Source organism: Portunus trituberculatus, chromosome 32 (assembly GCF_017591435.1).
Source record: "Portunus trituberculatus isolate SZX2019 chromosome 32, ASM1759143v1, whole genome shotgun sequence".
Lineage (NCBI taxonomy): Eukaryota > Metazoa > Arthropoda > Malacostraca > Decapoda > Portunidae > Portunus > Portunus trituberculatus.
Genome location: NC_059286.1, coordinates 7,658,270 through 7,677,234, shown reverse-complemented (window position 1 = coordinate 7,677,234; position 18,965 = coordinate 7,658,270). Strand labels below are relative to the sequence as shown.

The 18,965-nt window shown below is 41.7% G+C and overlaps 1 protein-coding gene across 1 annotated transcript in view; it reads right to left on the bottom strand.

Moving 5' to 3' along the window:
* The window catches only part of LOC123511910 (protein piccolo-like), a 72,871-nt gene that overhangs the window by 5,132 nt on the left and 48,774 nt on the right, over positions 1–18,965 (bottom strand). The window contains 5 exon segments of the mRNA XM_045267985.1: positions 603–734; positions 1,522–1,689; positions 3,063–3,310; positions 4,706–4,871; positions 9,077–9,226. Coding sequence (XP_045123920.1) covers positions 603–734; positions 1,522–1,689; positions 3,063–3,310; positions 4,706–4,871; positions 9,077–9,226 — 864 coding nt within the window.

The following is an 18,965-nucleotide window of genomic DNA, read 5'->3' as shown; positions in this document are numbered from 1 at the left end:
ACACACACACACACACACACACACACACACACACACACACACACACACACTCAGCCCTGTGTCAGCCACTGCTGGAAAGGAGTGGTAGTGATAGTAGGAGTAATGAAATCCATTAACCTATCTATCCATATATCACGCTGGCAATCCAACACAGGTGACACGGCCGGTGCACTGCACACTTACCCACACCTCACTCACACACTCAGCCCCATTAGCCCTCAGTGGAAAGGTAAAGTGTGGTGGCCCACCATACTATACCATGCTATGACAATCATAACTAAAACAGACTAAGGAAAAAATTAAAGGTCTCCTAAAAGCTTGCTGTCTGACGCCTGCAGCCTTCCTGTCTTTGTGACATCCACAGTGAGGCAGATGGTCAAAATCAATGATGAAAACTCCTCTGTATGTCAATAACCATTATAATCAAGACACTGCAGTGGTATACAAGTCAAAATGTATTCAGAAAACTATCCTCCAGACTGTCATTCAATGTATTTGAAGACACCATTAAGGTAGGCAGTGAAAATGAACAAAGAAAACTATCCCAAAGACCAACAATTATTATATAAGAACACACCACAGTGTTAAGTAATTGTCCTGACCTGTTTTTCATGCTCCAGCTCGGCAATCTGTTGGGTCTGCTCGGAGAGTGTGATCTGGTCCACCGACAGCTGTGACACCACCGACTTGTACTTCTTCATCACCTCCGCCACCTCCTCCTCACTCTCTTCCAGCTGCAAAGTAGTACCACAGTAAGCTAGAGAATGTGCAACCAGTGAAATACAACTAAACAGTATTATTCTCACAGCAGGAACTTCTTAACAGCCTCTCAAGTGTCAATCCAGCTCAAGGGTATCAATTCAATGACCTGGAGGACACAAACAATAAAACATAACAGTCCACTATTTACTCTTAAACAATCCAAGAGTCTGTCATACAATTCCAAGAGAAAATGTGACAAAAAAAAATGTAGAATAATTACACACATGCTCCCCACAGGATGAGTTAGATAACACATGCTTTACAGGAGTGTGTGATTAAGGAAACATTTCAAACAACAGTGAAAAGATTATTAGATACATTTCTTGCTTTCATTTTAGAGTAATATTAGTAGGTGACAAAATGAGCACTGAGGGAGGTGAGTGACATGACCTTTGTACTTGCATGGTAGGTTCCCAATGTTTTACACCCATTTCGAAGACAGCATGTAAAATAGACTTGGGTGTACAGTGGCCTCTTGTTTTTTCCCTTTTACTTTCCTCCAAGGCCACAGTGATACACCTCAGGATCACAAAACTGGATACCCTTCAAAACTCAGAAGTCAGAAAGTCAAGGAGTGCCTGTACTTCTCTCTGCATTTTTTTTTTTTTTTTATGCAGGAGAGAGAGAGAGAGAGAGAGAGAGAGAGAGAGAGAGAGAGAGAGAGAGAGAGAGAGAGAGAGAGAGAGAGAGAGAGAGAGAGAGAGAGAGAGAGAGAGAACACCCACTTGAGTGCTGGTTCCCTGGTCTGTTTGGCCTCACCTGTGTTTGTATCTCAGCTCTCTCCTTTCCAATCCTGGCACAGCGGTCCTCAGCCTCCTTCCTGGACCGCTGAGCCTCCTCCATTTGGGACGTGAGGTCGGACAGGTCTGCCTCAGCACACTGCCGGGCCTTGATGGCGGCTGTCTTGGCAAACTCTGCATCTTCCAGCTGTGGGGGGGAAGGTCAGGTGGTTATTTAGGTGTATTTTCGGAAACGTTTTGCTCTCTCACTACGTCTATTTTCCAAGGCCACAGAAATAATTAGTGGGATTTTCAAGTGTTTCTGCAATTAATAATGTGGATATCTTGTCACTCTGCCTCTAGAACCATAAAAAAGTTGCTTAAAAGTGCTTTGCTCTCTAGCCATGACTATTTTCCAAGGCCACAGAAATGATTAGTGGGATTTTCAAGAGTGTTTCTGCAGTTAATACTATAGATATCTTGTCACTCTGCCTCTAGAACCATAAAAAAAAAACTTGCTTAAAAATGCTTTGCTCTCTAGTCACAACTATTTTCCAAGGCCACAGAGATGATTAACTGGGTTTTCAATAGTGTTTCTCCAGTTAATAATGTTGAAATCTTATCACTCTGCCTCTAGAACCACAAAAATACCTTACAAAACTAGTGTAAATTTAGATAAAACTTTTTTTGAGATAGTGGAAGTGAGGCACAGAAGCGTTTGAGAATACAAGCCTCTGTGTGGTGAGCACTCTATGGGTTAAAGTATTGAGGTGCATTTTCTGAAGGACTCTTGTGATGGGTGTGGTTGTAATTGTACAGGTTGTTAATTAAGAGTGTTTCTAGGATTCTAGCCACAGGTTAACAAGATTTCTACATTATTAACATGAGAAATACTAGTGAGAATCTGCCCTGTCATCTCTGTGGTCATTAATAAATAGTTGCGTTTAGAAAGGAGAATGTTTCAGAAGAAGGTTTGAGGATTAAGTGATGGAATTTAGACTTGTGGACTTAAGATTCATTTCAGTCTTTATAGGACCAAGACATTTCACTAACGGGGGCACATCAAGGAATCAAATGTAGCTAATAAAGCTAGAGTGGATTTTTAAACTCAGTGTTTTAATTTTTAATGTTTTATAATTAGCTTTAGTGACTGTTGTACAGGATATGTATGTACACATGAGCTTTACTGCTGCCTCTTGAGACCTGACATAACAAATAATAATACTCTTCCATGACACAGCCGCCATGGTACAGTGGAACAGGGCGTGTTTTGGGGTCTGAGAAGTCTCCAAGCGCATGGGTTCAAATTCTGGCCATGGTCTGAGTGTAAGATAAGCTTCCTTACTTGGGTAAGTTTAGGATAGGCTTCTTTACTTGGGGTAGTGGTTCCTTAATGGGTGAGCTTTCAGACAGAATGTCTCCTTTAGCCTGGGAATTCCCAGGAAAAGCCAACATGGTGGAGAGAGAGAGAGAGAGAGAGAGAGAGAGAGAGAGAGAGAGAGAGAGAGAGAGAGAGAGAGAGAGAGAGAGAGAGAGAGAGAGAGAGAGAGAGAGAGAGAAAGGGGGTTCATTGTTACTTACCTGTGTCTTGAGCTGCCTGACGAGGAGCTTCTGTCCACCCTCTGACTGGCTCTTCTCCAGCATGGTCTGGGTGTCCCGCAGCAGTGCCTTGGTCTTCTTCAGTTCCTTCTTCAGCTTGTGTACATACTCTTCGTCCACCTGGCTCACGTGGCGGTCCTGCAGGTCCGACACGCGCCGCTCCAGTTCGTGCTTCTCACGGACCAGCAGTGTTCTCTCCTCATGCTCGTTCTCCAGCTGACTCTCCAGGGCTGAGGAAAGGCAAGGGAGTCAGTAAAGGGCGCCTCTTGTCCCTGTCTCCTGCTGGTGTTGGCCGAGGATCAACAGCAGGGTTCCCTCCTCATGTTTGTTCTGCAGGTTACTCTCCAGGACAAGACATTTATCCCTTTCTTTTGCCTAACTCTATCAGACCTGCAAGGGAATTGGCAACTAAGTGGGGCTTTTTTTTTTATTGTTTTGCAGTGCCCTTGGCCAGCTTTCCCCTCTTACATAAAAAAAGTAATGTTAGCTAAGTGCTTTTATGACTGTGTCTCCTGCAAGTGTTACTCTCTTCACAACTGCAAGGGGCAGAAGTCCCTCCCTCACGGTAGAGCTTCACAGGCCCTGGGTTCTCTCCCCCCTGGCTGGTGGTGTCCCGAGGTATGGTGGAGAGTTTGGCATTGTTTCGCCAACTTGAACATTGCCAAACACTTGCTGACTGTCCTATACTGGTTTACCCTTCACGTGTTACTGCTAATCACTCAAATCCCTCACCCAGGATCAATGTGTGTGTGTATTTACCGAGTTGTAACACACAGGAAAAGAGCCATGTTTGTGGAGTCCTACCTCCATATCTTTGTAAATCCAATATTTCTTTGAACTTATTGATTGTCCTTACCTCAATGACTCTCTTATCGTGTGTGTGTGTGTGTGTGTGTGTGTTACGCCTCACACAAACAAGAAACTCCAGCCACTGTAACAGGATCTGAGTGTGCTGAGTTAAGATATTGGTGGTCAGGTGCAGGGTGGTGATGTCACTGTGGAGGGTGTGTGTTGTCACGGGCTGGTGGGAAATGTTAATTCTTCTACACCAATAATGAAGAGTGGAAAGCTAAGTAGTGATAGTCTTGGCACCTCTCATTATTTGTGGATATGTAAGAACACTTAATTTTGAAAGACATTCATAGTACAGTTTGAAAATAGATGACTCACACAGGCCTGGCATTTTCTGATACAATAAATCCACAAACCAAACAGTGTTCTTACAATCCATTGAACCCCTTCAGTAGCATGACAGGTTTTCATATTTATTCTGCTTACTTTTTGGGGATTTTCCACAGCTTCAGAAACTTATGTGCAGATTAAAATAGTGAAGACAGTAGCCATTAATTTTCTGACCTCCATAGATGCTTTATAATGTAAATACAATTGTCTAATCACATTAAAAACTCATGACAAAAATGCATCCCAGTACTGAAGTGATTAAGAGGGAGGTTTCAAGACATTTATCTCCTTCATTTGGCTAAATCTTTTGGACTAGCAAGGGGACTGGCAACTAAGTGGGCCATCTTACTTATTTATTTATCTTGTTTGTTGCCCTTGGCCAGTTTTCCCCTCTAAAAAAAAAAAAAGATTCCATTAAACATCACAACTTTCTTCCTTCTCACCTTTGACTTTCTTCTGTGCCGAGAGCCTCACTTCCTCCAGCTCCTCCTCACGCTGGCTCACTTCCCGCCGATTCTCCTTCCTCATCTGTTCAATGCTCATCTCCAGCCTCACCTTGGCTCCCTCCAGCATCTGTACCTGCCCCGCCAAGTCATCCAGCTCCTCCTCCTGCCAGAACAACAGTGTGTTAGTCCACCTGTCACTAGTAGCTCTGTGTGTCTTAGCATTCCTACCAGCTGAGGGAAGAAAGTCGTGGGAAGATGGAGAGTTGAAGGGATGGACTGTGCTGCAACTACGAAGGATAAGAGTCACAGAAGATGCAAGGGATGGAAACAACTGGAGGAGACTAATGCATGGTAAACTCTGGAACTCCCTGCCTGCTTCTGTATTTCCATCTTCCCTTGACCTGAACTCGCTGAAGAGGGAAGTTTCAAGACATTTATCTCATTCTGTCTACCTTTCTACATAATGCAGAAGTTAATTCGTAATCTCAGTCACTCATCCCTTTCTCTGGTACACTCTGGAACTCCCTGCCTGCTTCTATACCTCAATTTTCATATGAACTAAACTCATTTAAGGGGAGGTTTCAAGACATTTATCTCATTCTTTTGGGTAAAACTCTCAGAACTCCTTGGGGAACTGGCATCTAAGTGGACTGTTTTCTTTAATCTTTTTTATTGTCCTTGGCCAGATTTTCCCCTCTTACATTAAAAAAAAAAAAAAAAAAAAAAAAAACCACAAGGCAAATAAACAAAAAAGAATGACAAGAGTTTACAGATGATTGATAAGTGAAGGAATCATTACAAACTACACACTTTTCAGCCTCTGTGGAGCAAATAGCACATCATCATTAACAGAAACACTAAGCCACAATGACTAAAGTGCAGTGTGGTTTGATATTTGGCAGTGTGCAAGAAAGGTATTCAGTGTGAACCAGTATTATATCTGCTTTCAGTCCTTTACCTTTAGCCTCACATTTCACTGATAACAAACCTGCTGTAATGGACACTGCAAGGAGACACAGTAATGCAGACACCTCAGGGAGAGCAGAATGACCACAGAGAGAGAGAGAGAGAGAGAGAGAGAGAGAGAGAGAGAGAGAGAGAGAGAGAATATCCACTTCACTACACACACACACACACACACACAGGTCATGAGAATCTGGGAGCACTAATGGTTATAAATGTAGGTCAGGTTGTGTTTTATTCCAGGTGCATCAGTGGTGTCCCTTTTATAGCTCGGCGTGGTGTGCGCTGCCTGCCGGGAGAGTCACACACTAGGGAGCCAGGGAGCCACCAGCCAGGCAGCCACCGCTTGATGTGTTGGGACTCTAGACGTATTCAGAAACGCTTTGCTCTCATCCCGACTGTTTTCCAAGACCGCATATATAATTAGCAGGGTTTTCTAGTGTTTCTCCAGTTAATAATGTAGAAATCTTGTCACTCTGCCTCTAGAACCACCTTGAAAAAGCTTTATTCTCTCTCCACGACTATTCTCCAAGGCCAAGGAGATGATTAGAGGGGTTTTCTAGTGTTCTCCAGTTAATAATGAAGAAACCTAGACTCCGCATCTAGAATCGTAAAAAAAAAAAAAAAAAAAAACTCGTGTAAATTTAAATATAGCCTTTTGAAATAGCTAAGGTGAAGCGCTGAAGTGTTTGAGTATATATGAAATGCAGTCGTGGTGAGGGAGACGTGCGTTTGTGAATGTTGTGCGTATTGTCACTTATGTAGATGATCGCACATTACGCCGCGTCAGGAGAGCAAGGGATGGTCACTGGTGATGGTGGTGGTGGTGGTAGTGGGGGGTGTGCGTTGATTCAGATAAAGAGACTAACTTGCCTACTTCAGATTACAACACGACAGTTTGCCAAGCCGTCACTGAAGCATAGGACCCGTGTGTGTGTGTGTGTGTGTGTGTGTGTGTGTGTGTGTGTGTGTGTGTGTGTCCCCTCCCCCCCTCCGGTTAGTGCAGCTGAAGGATACACGCTCACTGGCTGTATGCATGACGAGAGAGAGAGAGAGAGAGAGAGAGAGAGAGAGAGAGAGAGCGTGCGTGTGTATGCGTCCAAGTATTAATTTACACGCAAAACACACTTATCAAACCCCTCAGAGTCGGTGATCATTTCAATAACAAAAAGGGAATTGAGAGTTTATGAACCACGCACACCAGACAAGCCTCTCCACACAACACCGCCACAACGCAAGACTGTCCTGAACACCCGAATATACCAACCCCTTCAGTACCAGGACTCGACTTCATATTCATGTTGCTTATTTGGCGAATCTGTACAGCTTCAGAAACACATGTGGCGATTAAAATAGTGAAGACTGTGGCCATTAATCTTCTGACCTACATAGACTCTTCCTAATGTCAACCGTCTAATAGTACCCAAACTCAAGGTAAATATGGGTCCCAGTACTGGAGAGGTTAAGGGATTATGAGACATCTTCATAAATAACAAAACAATGAGGCTTTTAAGATACTCGTCTCCGTACTTTGGCTAACTAACTGTAAGGGGGCTGGCGACTGAGTGGGCCTTTATCTTTTACTGCCCTTGGTCAATCCTCGTCTCATATATATAAAAAAAAAAGAACTAAAACGTATGTGATAATAAGAAGTCTATTTGGATTTGCAGTGACAGCGTTCGTTTGTGCATAAAATTAACGACATTTCATCAATTATCAGCAAGTATTACCAAAAAGTCATAATTCAACCAGTGGTGTCTCGAAACATACGTCTTGTGCTGGAGAGAGAGAGAGAGAGAGAGAGAGAGAGAGAGAGAGAGAGAGAGAGAGAGAGAGAGAGAGAGAGAGAGAGAGAGAGAGATAGATAGATAGATAGATAGATAGATAGATAGACAGACAGACAGACAGACAGAGACAGATAGACAGACAGACAGACAGACAGAGTTCACTGGCCACAAAATCACACACATTCTTACGCCGCACCTCACAAGTTGGTCCAATATATTCTTTACAAGCTGGCGTCTCTCTCTCTCTCTCTCTCTCTCTCTCTCTCTCTCTCTCTCTCTCTCTCTGTGTGTGTATTGTATCAGTTATTCTTGTTTATGTAACTTGACCAAGAAAAAGACTACAATAATTCACTCAGGCCTCCCTCCCCTCTCTCAAGTCTACACCTCGAAGGACTAACATTTCTCTACCGAACACTCTTCAATAAGGCAATACACTTAAACCCGTACTCAGAAACGCTTTTATTCTCTCACCGCGACTGTTTTCCAAGGCCACAGGGATGATTAGCGGGGTTTTCAAGAGTGTTTCTCCAGTTAATAATGTAGAAATCTTGTCACTCTGCCTCTAGAACCATAAAAACATCCTCAAAAACGTTTTATTCTCTAACCACGACTATTTTCCAAGGCCAGAGGGATGATTAGCGGGATTTTCAAGTGTTTCTTCAGTATTTAATGTAGAAATCCTTTTAAGTCTACATATCCAAATCATTTTTTTTATTTACTTTTCCTCCTTACACTTTCTTCAGTAAACCAACGCACTCACTCACTCACTCACTCTTCTCATCTTGCTCAACTCCATAACATTTCTCCCCACACAGCTAAACTCTCTCAGCACCACAACATGTACTATGCATATTATTGTAACCACATTTCTACAGCGCCATAAAGCCCCACTCTCTCTCACCACCACCACCACCACCACCTGTTCTTTACTCTCTCCCTGGACACAAGCTGCACTCCACACCTCGCCACTTTCTCTTCTGCAGGCAATCCATTCCTGTCTGTCCGTGTGTCTGTGTGTCAGTTCACCCTACGTAACATTCCTCGACTCGTTCATAAGCTGCTCATTCTCTCGCCAACTCAATGCTATGTTAGTTTTTTTGTTGTTGTTATTTACATTTAGTATTGAAAAAGATGGATGAATATTTACATACATAACCAACCTGACACCTAAAATAAATAAATAAATAAAAGAAATATGGAAATTACATCTTAATTCCTTCGGTACCATGACACGTCTTCATATTAATTTTCTTTTTACTATTTGGTGATTTCATACAGCTTCAGATACTTATGTGAGGATAAAATAGTAAAGACTGTGTCCATTAATCTTCTGACCTCCATAGACCCTTGCTAATGTAAATGTAATGGTCCAATCACAATCACACTCAAAACTCATGGTAGAAATGCGTCCTAATACTGAAGGGGTTAATATTTCCATGGTTAAAATAGTGAAGACTGGCCACTAATCTTCTGACCTCCATAGACCCTTGCTAATGTAAAAAAAAAAAAAAAAAAAAAAAATCTAATCACACCCAAGACTCATGGTAGAAATGAGTCCCCGTACTGAAAGGGTTAATTTTACAGAACAGGTGTGTGTGTGTGTGTGTGTGTGTCTTACCTGATCCTTGACGCGCAGTTCCAGGTCATGTTTCGCCTTCTTCAGGACTGCCACCTCCTCCTCAGACTTGCCCGTGAAGTTAAGGTCTTCCAGTTGTCTGTTGAGGGCCGTCAGCTTCTCCTCCTTCAGCTCCAGCTCAAGCTTCAGCGTCTGTGGGGAGGAAGGAAAGCGTGTTTAGGTTTCAGTCAAGCTTAAATCTTCCATCTGGCTTCAATATGTAAAAAAAAAAAAATAATAAATAAATAAATAAAAAAAAAAATAAAAAAAAAAAAAAAGGAAGTTGGTTTATATACGAATTTACTATCAAGTTTTTCTTTTTTCTTTGTTAATTGAGCGTAACTTTTGCACGAATGTCAAATATGCAAATTGGAGGTCGAGAGTAAGACAGTTCAGAGAGGTTTACTGAAGAAAGTTTGTGAATTTTAACCTTTCACGGACACGAGGAGAGAGAAAAAAAAAAAAATAAATAAATAAAAAATAAATAAATAACATTACAATAAAGAAGCATGCAATATCTCACCGGAATTCGCAAGTTTATATAGATAGTTCATAGAGAGGTAAGTTTACTGTAGAAAGTTCATGAATTCCAACCTTTAAACATGAGAAAAAAAAAATCACTTTACAATAAAAAACCGAGCAACATGTCATCGGAAATACCCCAAGTTTATACGGAGGAAAAAAAATAAAATAAATAAAATAAAATAAAAAGTCAGTTTATACAAAAAGGTTTACAAAGACAGTTTAGAATTTCAACCTTTAAACACGTCAGAAAAAAAAAAAAAAAATCATACAGTAAAGAAAAACCTGCAAAACCTCACCGGAAATACCCAAGTTTAAATGGAAAAACACGCGAGATTAACCCCTTCAGTACAGGGACGCATTTTTACCACGAATTTTGGGAATGAAGACCATTTTATTGACATTAGGAAGGGTCTTTGGAGGTCAGAAGATAAATGGCCACAGTCTTCACTACTTTAATCCCCAACACAAATCTCTGAAGCTGTAGAAAATCACCAAATAGTAAGCAGAATTAATATGGAAACGCGTCATGGTACTGAAGGGGTTAAATAGAAAGGCAGACGTTTGTTTGGAAAGCTAACGAGAACAAGAACACAACGAGGCAACCAGTCATTTCCACTCAATACATTTCCACGAGTCTTTCACCGCCTGCCTTAATTAACTCCTCCAGTACCATGACGCGTTTCCACATTCATTCTGTTCACTATTTGGCAATTTTATACAGCTTGAGAAACTTCTGTGGGAGATTTAAACAGTGAAGACTCTGGCTATTAATCTTCTGACCTCCATAGACCTTCTTCTTATGTCAGTAAAACCGTCTTAACACCCAAAACTCAAAGTAAAAAAGTGTCCCAGTACTGAAGGGGTTAAGAACACAGGCCAGGCAACACAGGCAGCACCCAAGCTCCAAGTCATTGTGTTGATTTGCTGCGCCTCAGAACAGGTCAGTTTAGTGTCTCCCTAGAGTTCCCACGTCATCGTCTCGCTATAAACCACAGTAATTCCCACCTGCCTCCTAACCACCCACCACCACCACCACCACCACCACCTGTCATTTGCATAATTAACTCCTCTTGCTATATTTGTAAGGCTAGGTACTACTTCTACTACAAAAAGATGGAGAAAGGCACACTACTACTACTACTACTACTACTACTACTACTACTACTATTGGAATACAAACTCAAAAGCATAAAAAGGCCCAATTAAGGTGACAGTCTCTAAAAAGCACACACAAAAAAAAATGGTAACCAAAAATTGAGAAGTAAAAATCACTTACTACTACTATTATTACTATTACTCCTACTACTACTGCTACTACTACAACTATTACTCCTCTACTACTACTACTACTACTACTACTACTACACACACACACACACACACACACACACACAGCTATCTTCTCATTCAATTAGCGAGTCAGCGGGCTACACACGGAATGACTAATATGAAAGGCAACATCACTGAATTAGGAAGCAGGTGGTGTCGCGTACCACTCCCCCTACCCCCCTCCACTCAACCACTCCTCAACTCCGCCTTGTCGTCTCTACCTTTCCTTATCCTTCCCTGCCTTCCTCTTCTTCTTCCTCCTCCTCCTCCTCCTCCCCTTCCTCTTCTTCCGCCCTAACTTACTTTTATTTCTCCTTTAACTTCTCTGCGTCTCTTTCTGCATCCTCCTCTTCCTCCTTACTTTATTGTCATTGTTACTTTCTCTGCTTCTCTTTATACCTCCTCCTCCTCCTCCTCCTCCTACTACTACTACTACTCTTCCTCCTCCTCCTCCTCTTTTCCCTCCTTCATAACCTTGGTAATGAAGACCTAAAATAACTATCTCCCTATGTACACTGCAGGCCTAAGTACATTTTATTTTACTCTTGTATCTATCTGTGTTTTTATGCTGTTCTGTCACGTTTACTTTTATTTCCTTACTATATTTTTTCATAGATTTTTTGTTTCTCTCTATTCATCTTCCCACTATTTTTCTTCTCTATTTTCATTTTTACTTTACGAGTATCTATTTTCTTTTCTTCTCGTTTTTTTTTTATGTAAGACGGAAACTGGCCAAGAGGAAAATAAATAAATAAATAAAAATGAAAATAGAATCAAATGAACACAACATAATAAATAAAAGAAGAAAAATAAATAAAATAAAGGACCCACTTCATTGCCAGTTCCCTTAGAGATCAATAGAGTTAAGGAAGTTATTATTTTCTTGTCTATTTCCCATTTCAAACACACAAATTAGAGATCAAACTGAAAATCAAAAGTAAACAAATCGATTTACCTTTTTTTCTTAGGACAATAATTTCCAGAAGTGTTTTTACCAGTGTATGAATTAGAAAGTTGAAATGAAAAGCAAACAAAACTCGGATCGTGTCAAAATAAGTGAATTCTCCAGCTCTCCTCGTTTTCCAGCTCCCGTCAGGTCAGGTTAGGTTAAAGTTTAAGTTAATTTTGGTTATATTTTACATTCAAATACACACAAAATTGAGACCAAACTGAGAACGAAAAGAAAACAAACCGAGATTTGCCTTCTTTCTTAATACAATAATTTCCAGAAGTGTTTTTACCAGTGTATGAATTAGAAAGTTGAAATGAAAATAAATTCAATTAGAAAGTTGAGATGAAAAGCAAACAAAACTCGGATCGTGTCAAAATAAGTGAATTCTCCAGCTCTCCTCGTTCCCCAGCTCCCCTCAGGTTAGGTCAGGTCAAGTTAATTTTGGTTTACATGTTCATTCACACATGTCAGGTGAGTGAAGGAATTGCGAAGGGGGGAGGGAGGAGCCAGGAAACTGAGGAGAGCTGGAGGGTTAGAGAAACACAAGCCAAGGAGAGAAGGAAATTACTACAGCAAAGAAGAAGCGAGGTTTAGCAAATACTTCTTGACAACTATGAAAGAATACGGAAACATGGTAAGAAATGAAGGTCAAGATGCGCACATGTCACCTCATAAGTAGCGTTTCCCTATTTATTCAGCTTACTATTGGGTGATTCTATACAGCTCCAGAAACTCATGTGGGGGATTAGAATAGTGAAGACTGTGGCCATTAATCTTCTAGGAAACGAGGAGAGCTGGAGGGTTCGCTAATCTTGACATGATCCCAAAACTCTTAACCTCTTCAGTACCATGACGTTTCCATATTCATTTTTTCTTACTCTATTGTGATTTTATACACCATCAGAAACTCATGTGGGGATCAAAATAGTGAAGACTCTGTGAATTTATCTTCTCACCTCCATAGACCTTTCCTAATGCATATAAAATGAAGGGCTTAACCTCGCCACGTGAATCACTGGACGCTTTCATCCAATCTCGAATAGACTGATGACTCGGTAAGACCCGGAGAGAAAGCGATGCCAGTGAACAAATGAATCACCTCTGTATTGCTGGCGAGAATACTAAACACATGACAACAGACAAATTAGAGGCCAGTTGGATAGGCAATTACTTCGACGAATGCACACAGACAGACACAAGATAACACTGAGAGGAATACAAGGCGAGAACACAAGGCGAGTTACGTTTACTAATAGCTTAAACCCACTTTAGTACTGGGACACATTTTTCACCTTGAGTTTTGGGTTTGATTAGACCGTTTTATTGACATTAGAAAAGGTTTATAGAGGTTAGAAGATTAATGGCCAGTCTTAACTATTTCAAGCCCCCACATGAGTTTCTGAAGCTGTGCAAAACGCTGTCATGGTACTGAAGAGATAAATGATGAAGTTAAGACATATATTAAATACATCACGAGGGAGAGACAAAGTGATGGCGAGATAACTTTAAGTATATACGTAGATGTCTCTGAATGTAGAGGAGAGGTGAAGATGGTTGTGTAGATAGATGTAGTGTTTATGAGATGATGCTAGGAATAATAAGAATAAGAATAAGAATAAGAAGGAGGAGGAGGAGGAGGAGGAGGAGGAGGAGGAGGAGGAAACCTAAAATCAGGTAACATTCCTAATGAACACATGTATCGAGGCAGACAAGATAAGAGAGAGGCAAACAAGGAAAGACACATTTACTAAGAGGTTTACGATGAAGCCATTGATACACTGAACACGTTAAGAAGACACACAATTTGATATACAGACAATCACCTCTTACAAATACTATGATAGGGAGATAGTAACGAGATAAGAGGGAAAGTCACGTATAAATTGTATCAATACTAAACTAGATACGTACTGAACAAGATAAGAGAGAAAGTTGATAAGGGAAACAGGCAGAGAGGGGAACTAAATCAAAATAACAATAGAACGAAAAAGAAAAAGAAATGCAGATTAAGAAAATAAATAAATAAATCACCAAAAAATAAATGAGAGAGAGAGAGAGAGAGAGAGAGAGAGAGAGAGAGAGAGAGAGAGAGAGAGAGAGAGAGAGAGAGAGAGAGAGAGAGAGAGAGAGAGAGAGCAATTAAAGGGAAATCAGGTATATTCCCACAGGTGAAGAAATACAGGTAACACACACACACACACACACACATTAGGGCACTTCCACGACCCACTAACACTATTTATAAAGGTTCTAGTTAAAGGTACGGGGATATTTAAGGGTGTTTTATTGGTTGGAGTGACAAATTAACATGATTTCTGCATAATTAACAGCCAACACTATTAAAAACACTTCCACAACCCATTAACACTATTCATAAAGGTTCCAGTTAAAAGTACGCTGGTTTTTCAGGGTATTTAAATGGTTGTAGTGACAAATTAACGTTATTTCTGCATAATTAAAAGGCAACACTCTTCTTAAACATTCCACGACGCATTAACACTATTTGAAAAGGTTCCAGTCAAAGGTACAAAGGTTCTTCACTGGTTTTCAGAGTGTTTTAATGGTTGGAGTGACGATTAATGGGTTTCTGAGTTAATAAAAGGAAACACTCCCTTCACAGCCCGACCAGTCATCTCTGTGGCCTTAGAAAACAGTCGCGGTGAAAGTAAAGTGTTTCTGAATGCACCCTTAAGAACCAAACAAGAACCAGACACCAGGGAACCAGCGAGGAGAACCACAGCTAAGGGAAAAGCAAGACTTAAAACTAAAGAACCACCAGAGAACTTAGAAAAAAATAGACACTATGTAAACAAGACAAACAAGGGAACAAGAAGTGAACCAGCGACACAAGATGCACCCAAGGTAAACCACGCCCAGAACCACCAAGGCGACGATAAAAAGACGGGTAATGCCAAGTAATTCGAGACTTTTGAGGCTTCGGGGGGATCAGTGGCGTCTCAAGCTTAACTTAACGGTGCAAGGTGAGGAGTGGGGAGTGAGGAGTGACAGCCAGCCAGTTCGCGTCACATCCCTCCACGCCACAGAGGAATACAACTCGAAGGGAAATGAAAAGTTGTGAGTTATAGAGAGGAAAACAATGGAAATTATAGTTGTAAATTATAAAGAAAGAAAAAAACAGAAATGAAAGTTGTAAATTTATAAGAGATGAGAGAAAAAAGAAGGAAAAACACATAAATGAAAGTTGTAAATTTATAAAGAGAGAAAGACAATAGAAATTAAACTTGTAAATTATAGAGAAAAAAAAACAAAAACAAATGAAAGTTGTAGATCAGAGAGAAAAAACAAATTAAACTTGTAAATTAGTGAAAAAAGTAAATTTATAAAGAAAAAACAAAATTAAAGTTGTAAATAAAAAAAAATCAAAGCTGTAGATTTATATAAAAAGAAAAACAGAGCAATTAAACTTGTGAATTAAAAATAGAGGGAAAAAAATGAAAGTTGTAAATTTATGAAGAGGAAAACAACACGAAGGGAAACGAAACTTGTAATTCAGAGGAAAACAAAGAAATGAAAGTTGTAATTGATAAAAAGAGGAAAACATGAAGAAATTAAGCTTGTATATTATAGAGGAAAACAAAGAAATGAAAGCTTGTGAATTATAGAGAGGAAAACAACAAGGAGAAATTAAGCTTGTATATTATAGAGGAAAACAAAGAAATGAAAGCTTGTGAATTATAGAGGAAAACAAGGAGAAATGAAAGTTGTAAATTTTTAAAGAGGAAAACAAAAATAATTGAAATTCTTAATCTGGAAAGGATATTGTGTTTGCTATTAATGAGCTATATTTAATTAGTTTTTTTCTTTCTTTTTCTTCCTTTTTTGTTTGCTTTCCTTTGCCAATTCACCTATTTATCGATACGTCTCTCTCTCTCTCTCTCTCTCTATGTATGTTTATTGAAGAAAAAAAAAAACGAAATAGAAGGGAGAGAGAGAGAGAGAGAGAGAGAGAGAGAGAGAGAGAGAGAGAGAGAGAGAGAGAGAGAGAGAGAGAGAGAGAGAGACCAATCCCCAATGAAAAAACAGCCATCAAACAAAACAATACAGGGCTAAGTGTCCCTTTTAATGTCATCAACACCTAAACAAACACACAAATGCATTCAGAAATACAAAAAACAAGACTAACAACAGTACCAGTAGTTCAAATAGATCACAAACAAACACACACACACACACATACAATTACTTCCTAGCACTACAAGCACGTCTTCTCCTTCTTCCTCCTCTTCCTCTTCCTCTTCCCCCTCCTTATTCCTCCTCTTCCCCCCACCATGAGCTTAACTGAGGCGGTAACTGTTGCCACTAACACTTAACACTTTCTTCCCCACCGCCACCGCCACTCCAGCACGTACTGTTAACGACCTCCTCTACCCTCCACTCCCATTACTCCCATCTACCATTTCCATCCTCCACATCCCCATTTCTCCCTTCATCTATTTCTCATCTCCCTTTCATATACTTATCTTTCACATTCCCCATTTTGTCTATCATCTTCTCAATCTCTCTCCCATTTACCATTTCCATCTTCCACATCCCATTTCTTCCATCTTTCCACCTCAATCTTACTCCCATCATTTGTGTTCGCTTATCTTCCTTTATCTGCCTCCCTTCCATCTACCATTCTCATCTTCCACATCCCGGTTTCTTGTATCTTCCATCTTCTTAACCTCTCTTCCATCTACCATTCTCATCTTCCACGTCCGTTTCTCCTATCTTCCTCCTTCTCAGTCTTCCTCTCGTCATCCGTGTTTATTTCATCCATCTCCCTCTCGTCTACCATTCCATTTCTTCCATTTCCACCTTCCTAATCTTCCTCATCATCCGTGTACTCTCCCTCTCTCTCTCTCTCTTCTCTATTCTCTTTTACTTCATTCTTCCTTTTCTTTCCTTCCTTCCTTTCTTTCAATCTGCACCTCCAAATCTTCCACATTACTCTCCTTCATTCTTCATTCATTCTCCTCCCTCTTCCTCCCTTCCTCCTTATCTCAACCATTCTCCTCCCTCCCTCTCTACTACATTCCCCTCCATCTTTATCCCAACCATTCTTCCTCCTTCCCTTCCTTCCTCCCTCTCTACTGCATTCTCCTCCCTCTTCAGCGCTACCATACTCCCCTCTTCCTCCCTTTCTTCCACGCTCCCATCCCAAGCTTAACTCAGAAGCCATAGTGCGTTGGTGACAAAAACTTAACCTTAATTCCACCTCAACGTTGGTACTGCATTAACTCAAGTCCCCACCAGACGACTTTTTGTTTGTTATTCTCTCTCTCTCTCTCTCTCTCTCTCTCTCTCTCTCTCATTTGGTGTATGATGTTCTTTTATTTATTACGGAATTGTTGGTGTTGATGTTCTTTTGTCTCGTTTTTCTTTGTTTTTTTCTTCCCCCACGTCTCTCTCTCTCTCTCTCTCTCTCTCTCTCTCTCATACACAAACAAGTTGAGGAAAAAACACGAAGCCACGCCGAGTAGAAACAAACGAAGGAGTGAAATGGTAAAGCAAATAATCACACACACACACACACACACACACACAAAGGGAGTATAACACAAATACACACGAACAATCACCCACTCCCTATCCCCTCCCTCTCTTCCCCCTGCCTACTAATTTCAGAGGCAGTTAAAATAAATAAATAAATAAATCACGTCCCTCAGCTGGTGCCTCTCACGTGTGGCTTAAAATGTTCAAATAGTTTTCCTGGTTTGAAGGACGAAAGAGGAAAAAATCATGGCGAAAGATCATTAAACTTTGTAATGACCAGTTGGCAGTCCCACCCATCCACCCACCCACCCTGTCTGTCTGTCTGTCTCTCATACACCCGGCAAATGCAAGTTTCCGTCAGATCACACTCAGCCTAACCTAACCGGAGGGGCCAAGACGCGAGCGAGGCGCCAGGTAGAGAGCACTGTTCCCACACCTGTTGCTGCCAGAACCTCTTGACGGCGGCGTTCCTGACGGGCGTGGTGACGGTCGGGGCGCTGGACTCCCTCAGTAACGCCTCGTCTGATTCGCTCGTGCCGTTCTCGTGTAGCGAAGACCCGCACGAGGACGAGGACGGGGAGGTGGGAGTGAAGGCAGGGGAGGTCAAATCCATACACACCTGGCGCCCCTCCCCTGGCTGCGGGGGGCGTGGGGGGTGCGAGGTGACCCACAGGTGTTGCTCCTTCCCCAGGGACGCCGGCTGCTCCCTGGGTGAGTCCGGCGCCTCCCCAGGGTAGTCAGTGCCGCGTTGTTCCCACAGGGCGATTTTCTGCCGCATGCGCTGGCGAGCCTCGTTGGTTCCCCACTTCTCCTTCATGGCTGACAGACACACACACGGACACACAGACAGACAGGCTTCCCTTCTCGCCTCGCTTCCTTCCCGGCACAGTCACTTGAGTCCTCCGCACGATGCACTGTCTACCTGAGTCACCTGAGAACACACACACACACACCAACACACCTGCCCTGTCCGCTCACTTCCCTGCAACACAATCAACACTCGTTACGTCCAGTGAATCCACGACACTTGTTTCCTCGCCATTCACTCGCGGTAACTTTTCCAAACTTTCACAGCCACGAGCACACGGCGGCGGTGGAGGCGGCACGGAGGGGGTGAGGGAGGCGCATGGGGCGAAGGAACGGTCTGCGCGACACACCGAGACGAGGCGACGGGAGCATGAATATTACTAGTGACGTGCGCTGAGGAACGACTGTGAGAGGAAGGGTTGAGTTTTAGGAAGGGGTGGGAAGTGGCAAGTGGGTGTAGGAGTGTGGGAGTGGCAGGGAGGGGGGATGGGGAGGAAGGAAACGAGTGAAGCAGCTTTCTAGGAATTGCGTGTTACCATACTGGTTGTTTGACTGGTTAGACGTGTGGCGATGGTCATAGTTGTTAGGTAATGGTTAAGGTGGCACTAGTAGTTACGTACTGGGCAATGTTTGTAGAGACTGTGTAAATGACTCTCTCTCTCTCTCTCTCTCTCTCTCTCTCTCTCTCTGTGTGTGTCAGACGGCGTAGTTTTCCCGGTGACTCAAGACACACAAGACGCGAACCGGACACTTTTTCTTTCCTACTGAACAACTTTGACGACG